This window comes from Aplidium turbinatum, chromosome 17 (assembly GCF_918807975.1).
Source record: "Aplidium turbinatum chromosome 17, kaAplTurb1.1, whole genome shotgun sequence".
In the NCBI taxonomy this organism is placed as follows: Eukaryota; Metazoa; Chordata; class Ascidiacea; order Aplousobranchia; family Polyclinidae; genus Aplidium; species Aplidium turbinatum.
This window is the reverse complement of record NC_137488.1, coordinates 5,954,921-5,961,461: the sequence shown is the minus strand read 5'-3', so window position 1 is coordinate 5,961,461 and position 6,541 is coordinate 5,954,921. Positions and strand designations below refer to the sequence as shown.

The 6,541-nt window shown below is 40.2% G+C and overlaps 1 protein-coding gene across 1 annotated transcript; it reads left to right on the top strand.

Moving 5' to 3' along the window:
* Nucleotides 1–3,259: 3,259 nt before the first annotated feature.
* On the top strand, nucleotides 3,260–6,247 carry LOC145786739 (uncharacterized). The gene is made up of 5 exons (XM_082598466.1): nucleotides 3,260–3,475; nucleotides 4,239–4,475; nucleotides 4,800–5,029; nucleotides 5,332–5,493; nucleotides 6,054–6,247. The coding sequence occupies exons 1-5, from the start codon at nucleotides 3,355–3,357 to the stop codon at nucleotides 6,216–6,218; spliced, it is 915 nt and encodes a 304-aa protein (XP_082454592.1). The 5' UTR covers nucleotides 3,260–3,354; the 3' UTR covers nucleotides 6,219–6,247.
* The last annotated feature ends 294 nt before the right edge of the window (nucleotides 6,248–6,541 follow it).

Genomic DNA, 6,541 nt, shown 5'->3' with positions numbered 1-6,541 from the left:
AGTTAGGGTTAGGTTAGGGTTAGGGTTAAGGTTAGGGTTAGGGTTAGGGTTAGGGTTAGGGTTAGGGTTAGGTTAGGTTAGGGTTAGGGTTAGGATTAGGGTTAGGTTAGGGTTAGGTTAGGTTAGGGTTAGTTAACCCTAAAATGAATCGTTCTGTCGACTAAATGTCCTGTCGACCAAATGTCCTGTCGACCAAATGTCTGTCGACCAAACGTCCTGTCGACCAAATGTCTGTCGACCAAATGTCCTGTCGACCAAATGTCTTGTCGACCAAATGTCTGTCGACCAAACGTCCTGTCGACCAAATGTCTGTCGACCAAATGACTGTCGACCAAATGTCTTTCGACCAATTGACCGGGTACCGTTTCATTCTAGTCGGAAGACTGTGCAAAAGTTCACAGTTCTTTTAGTGGAGATATCTTTATTGAATGTCATTCTTGTGCAATATGCAATTCAATAACAGTGGCTAGGATCTTGGGAGATAACTTCCATGTGATTTTTACAAATAAAGAAGATTTTCGATAAGCGATTCATCATAAAAATTCGAAATGTTGAAGTCATGCCCTATTCAGCTGGAAACAGCAAAATGTTGATATGGTCACTGCGTTCAAAGTGAAGAGGATTCAATACAACAGCAGAGGAACACTCCTGTCGAAACAATCAAGCCACCTTTGCATTCACATTTGGTGTAAATGCTGCTGGCCCTGGGACGGTTCAAAACGAAATTCTTCACAAAAGAACTTGGTTCGAAACAAAAGTATAGCAAAAGTATCACGCGGACGGTCGAATTTTGTTTTCGCATAGCTTTGTCTTGGAAGACGTCACGTATGCGGTTACAATAATTGATTTTTAGAAAAAACATGGACCATGACCGTTTACTTCAAAAAGTTATATTCAGTTAAGTTTAAAAATACTTTCTGTTTCGAAATTTCCGTGCATTTCGGTTTCTAATTCAAAACGAAACGAAAGTGCTTTTATCTTGAAGTACAGTAAAATGAAATACTTCACTCAGAAATTTGAACATAAATTAAGCAATAAATCTTACATCGAAACGAAAGCACCGTTCGAAATATTTTTGGAACAACCTCAGATTGATGTTCAGATTTCGTTGTTTTATTAGGTAAACAATAATTTTTGGATTGTGTATTTCAACTGCATGGTATTAGAATTGTTTTATGGTCTGTTTTTAAACCGTTCCATATCCATTTATTTCCCAAGATTTATAACCACTGGTAAATACATATTTATTCTCTTTCCTGTTTCAGTCTCTATTTTTGAAGTAAAGTGTAGTCGTCTGGTTGCCTCTGCTGCGTTGGTATTGCGGTGGCTTGTAGGTCCTTGGGCTGAAGCCTCCTGGCTGTAACACTTCAGTAGAACTACTACTGGTGAGTGGTGTTGCTCATTCTAGTTAGCAATATTTTTTATCACATTCAGACTTACGCCCGGTAGTTGAAGATTTAGATTAAGTGGAAGCCAATTTTCGTGTCCACGCCCAAGCATGCCTTTAAATGTTCTGCCAAAGACACAGCTACGCGCTCTTGGTAGACATCGAATCGATTTCTTTTCGAACGCCATATAGCCTAACATGTAAACATTTATCTGAACGAAGATGAAAGACAATGTTTCTGCAGATGTCAGAAAGGGCGATCAATTATAGGTGGATAGAAACCGCGTTTCCAGCTGCAAATAGGCTAAAACAATTGCAATTAATTTGAGTTACCGCACATAGAAAACACTCCAACTGCCTTCCATCAACGTTGAAATGTCTAGGAATTGGTCAAAGTTGCTGTAGCAGTTTACAAGCCTGCAGTGTTACTGTGACCTTGCATGTAGTTTTTAAAGCCTATCTCAAGCAAAGACAGTGAACGTATGTTTCTATTCTACAAATATGTTCAATTCTTAACAAAAGGACGCTAAACCAGCTAGGTTTGCGAAAAACTTGAAATAGCGTAGGCTTTTTGTCAGATTGTTCAGCCGCGGGTATACTTGAGAAAAGGAAAAAGTAGCCTATGTTTTTGAAATAACACGACCTTGCATGCGCTTGAGCAACGCATTCTAAGGACTACTCTCCATCTCATGACATCTTTAAGCTGATGGACGCCAAGCCTGGATCTAAACTCTTTATTGTCAGCTGATCAGAAAGGCACGTGGAACAGATCAATCATACCATGCTGGCGTTGTCGTTACGACATAGCCGATCTCGCTCTTCGACGGTGATGGGCCAGGTCTCACTTGCATACAATAGTACACTCCTCACACGCACATTATACAGTACATGTGACCTCAACTATCGAAGGGAATATCCCTGTCGGTATGGATGTGGCTAAGCTCACAAAAACTCTTTCACGCCAATTGCATGCTCATTGCGATGGCATCTCCGCCCCGATAGCTCAGTTGGGTAGCGCGTGACTTCGTGAACGAGGAAGCTTCAAGATCAAACGGCGCTGGTTCTGCTCTCGGGGTGTGCGCTTGAGCAACGCATTCTAAGGACTGCTCTCCATTCAGCGCCTCAGCGGCACCTAATAGATGGAATAATTCCCTGGCAACAACATTTCAAACAATCGAAAAACTTCACTCTGTCAATCTCGGTAAACGGCCCTGCGTCAAAAGCCTCTGCAAGTATGCGAAACTACCAGGAATAACCTATCAAAGCTTTCCCAGTCCGAGAATAAAAATTCAAAACCAAACCATTTATGCAGCCTCCCGACTGCCCAACTATGTCACCAAGATAGTCAAATGCAGGCACGACGTCATGTTTTGCATAACCAATTGTCAGCAGTTGGCTCCGAAATTACCTTTATTTCGTTAGTTATGTGAAAAATGCAAAGTAGTTTTTCGGTAGTGATGGTTAAGCAGCGAGCCCAGTGACGTTTTTGCTGTTGTTTCCTGTTGATGATGGCATGAAATCGTGGTGTGTTGGTGTTGAGTGCTACCATAGTTAATATGTCAAGGATCCAATCGATTTTTTGTTTTTTATGTGAACCAGGCAAAAAAATCCTGACTCTCTAATTAGTGCTTTATAACTAACTAAGACTAATAATTCAACATTCCCGCACCCCCCAAAAGGGTGCGAACACCCCCGGTTAAGAACCCCTGATCTAGCCTATAGCTACCATACTGCAATAACAGAGCCTGACCAATACAGGAAATGGCAATGCAATGTAAAACTTGTTTTTTGTCAGACATTATTATGACATCACAACTAAAATAGTTTTTACATAATATTGTAAATAAAAAATAAAATGGTGATACGATTTGCACTAAATTTATCGGGTGCTTGTGTATATTTAGGTTGAGAAACAATTTCACAAAGCCTTTCGAAGTAGTGGAACACAGTAATTTTGATAACATGTGATGAAGCAAGACAAGTGGCGGGGTCACGTCGTAACCTGCGCTTTTCTAGCATGTCTTTGCGCAGGATTCAATTTCACAGCTTTTCGCTTGAACAGCTGGGGAAAATGGAGGAAAAGTTCGGGTAAGTTTTACGTCGATTCGAATTGTATTCACTGCCCATCAAAAAACGTCACATCATCCTTGTTGAAATGCCGCCTCATAGTCAATAACTTGCTAAATGTTGCTTGCCCACTGCACACAGAACAAGTTGTTGGCTGCGTTATATTCTTCATGTCAACATTGCATCGAAGTCTTTTGACTACTTCAAAGCTCGTTTCAAAGATTGCATGACACCAGGTTTGTTTGCGACAAGGACCATCCTATTGAGATAGCTCATTATAATGAGCTTTAGCCTTGACATAAAAATTCGGGACTAAAATGCTTTAAATGTCTTTTGCAAAAACTCAAATCGTCATAAATTTTTTTGGAGGGACTTCAATTCAAATTTAGTATGAACAAATCTACAATGGTTTTAATAAAATATAGTAGCTTAGCCTACTATAAATATAAAATATAGAAGGCACCAAATGCCATTTGTAGGTCATATTCCACAGACATGGAGATTTGAAAAAAATGGCACTATTGGGATGATGCAGGGAAAAAGAAGCAGAGGTCGACAAACATTAACTTATTTAAACAGGAATCAATGGGCCACAAACACAACAATTAAAACTAACGATTTTATACGGATGTCAAATGACAGGAAAGTTTGGAAGACCATGATCGCCAAAGTCTGTATCAGATCAGGCACATAATCATCATCAGTAGCTTACTTGACGGAATAACTTAGCCCACATTAGATCAAAATTTTGAAGAAAGCGTGAAATCTCTTGCATTGTTTTCAGCTCTGTCTGACTGCCTTCCCCTGCCCCCTCCTGTTGGCTGTGTCGAATCGTTCCATTCTCGAGATGTATTGAACGAACAAGACACCGACTTTGGTTGGTTGTGTATTGTCAATTGTTTTGCTTCGGTTGGTATTGCCTTGCTGGCAATGAGTCTACTCGCTGGGAATGAGAACAATTTTCTTGGAATGGACAAAAGGATGGTGAAAAAATCGCTCCTGCTGGCATTTGTTACGTCAGGTAATTTTAACAAACCATAAGCCATCAAATGAAAATTATAAATGTAGCTGAAGTGGCGTACGCGTGGGGAGAATTTGGCCATGCACTCTCTTGTTCAATTTTTTTTCTTAAAAGATTGAATTAATTTATCAAACAATTTGGCTTCGAAAAACTCTTAAATCTCGGATCAAGGTCCAATACTCCTGACTCATCCACGTATAACTTGTGCCAAAGCAGCCAGATTTCTCTTGCTGTTTGACAGTTGCCAAGCCATGTTACATTCTCGTAGAAAAAAAGCACGAAATTATCTTGTGAACCACATATTAATTGTTTGTGCTTTCGCAGCAACCTTGAGCATTCTAACTTGTTTGATTGCGACATTTCGTATCAACATCATTGCGACTCTGCAGCACCGCCAGGGGTTGTTTGTCGTTGGCGGAATGAATCCATCCTTTGCTATTTCCTTCTATTTGTCTTGTCTCACCGCGTTACTTGCTCTCTTTGGTAGCTATGTGGCTAATCTCATCGGCCAAGCTGAATTTGGAAAGCAAAAATTGTCGAAAACAGTAAAACAGGTTTGTACGCGTCGTCAGAGTAAAAATTTGTAAGAAAAACTTTGTGGGCTAGTTTCTTAGTTAAGTCTGTTGATCAAGCTTGAACGCCTGTTTGGCCAGAGGGCGAAAGTCCGCCACTCTCTTCATCAACTTGTATAGCCTAATAGTTCACGTTTTCGGTATGCTAAGTTTCGTAGATCTACCGTAAATTAACACACGTGATCTGTATTGGGCGAGCTGCCGGTTTATTAATTGATTAATTAGCCTATATTTACCTCAGTCCGATGTTTCTTCATAACATTTGTCAACTTCATGTTTTGCAGCATATGGCCAGAAATCTAATGTATCCAGACGATCAACGCAGCACCAAAATGGTGACGTTTTCAAGCATGCCTCCTGCAATGGAAGAAGCCGCAGCAGAAATGTGTGTCAAATCTGTCATGAAGTATGGACTGGAAGAAGACATTGCGGAAAACATAAAACAGGTTCAATCGTTTGCTTTTTTAATGTTTTGTTTGTACATTTTCAAGCCAGTAGTTTCCAGTGAAAGGAATGAAGCTGCTTTGACCTACAGTAGGCTACGTGTCTTTGGTTGGCCCCTACATTGTTTTATCTTGCTTGCGGATATGGTGAGCATTTATCCTTGTGCTGACAACTTTGACAAAGCCACATCGTAACCTAAACTAAAGTCCTAACAACTGTAGGCCTACATTTCTTCATTAAAAAAACAAACTGTTTTGATGTTGTAGGCCATAAATGAATGTAGCTTTGAATTGTTGTTCAGCAACTAGGCTACCTCATTCCACATTTTTCCGGTGGAAACAAATCTCAAAAACCCCGAGGCGTTAGCAATAAGAAACGTGACATGATACTGGTCACGATTTATGGCCGGGATTAGCGAATCGAAGGCCTACCTAGATGTGTAACTTCAGTAACGCAACTAATGCGTTTGTGAAAATTTAAAATCGGCTTTTTAAACCAAATCATATGAAGGCTTGAAAAAAGTTTGCCACAGGTGATGATGTAGCCTGATCTGTCTTTGCAGAATTTTGAACAGCGCTATGGACCAACGTGGCACTGCGCTGTTGGAGCCAACTTCGGAAGTGCGATCCATCATAGAACAAACGAATACATTGAAGTCGCTATGCCTCAGCTTTCAGTTGTACTGTTCAGATGTAACGAACAAGCGTTACCTGAAGAACGATCTTGAAATTCGCAATAAAAAAAAACTTTTCTGTGGTTTGATGACAAAAGTATAAAACCTTAAATTCCTTCAAGGAATCAACTTAGGTTACAGTATTTCAGAGATTTTCCACGGCGGCCTTGGGCAGGTAGACCTATAAGTTGTACAGTTTATCTCGCCTTTAGTTAGAGTGCGGGGTCAGCGTGAATCAAACGCAGGGCCTGATTAAGGCTCACGGGGGCTCTCTGCGAATGATGAAATATGGCTTAACAAATAGTTCAAGCAAAACTATAACTTCATAAATGTTAATTTAGGATGAATGTATTGCTATTATTCACATTAGGGAACGT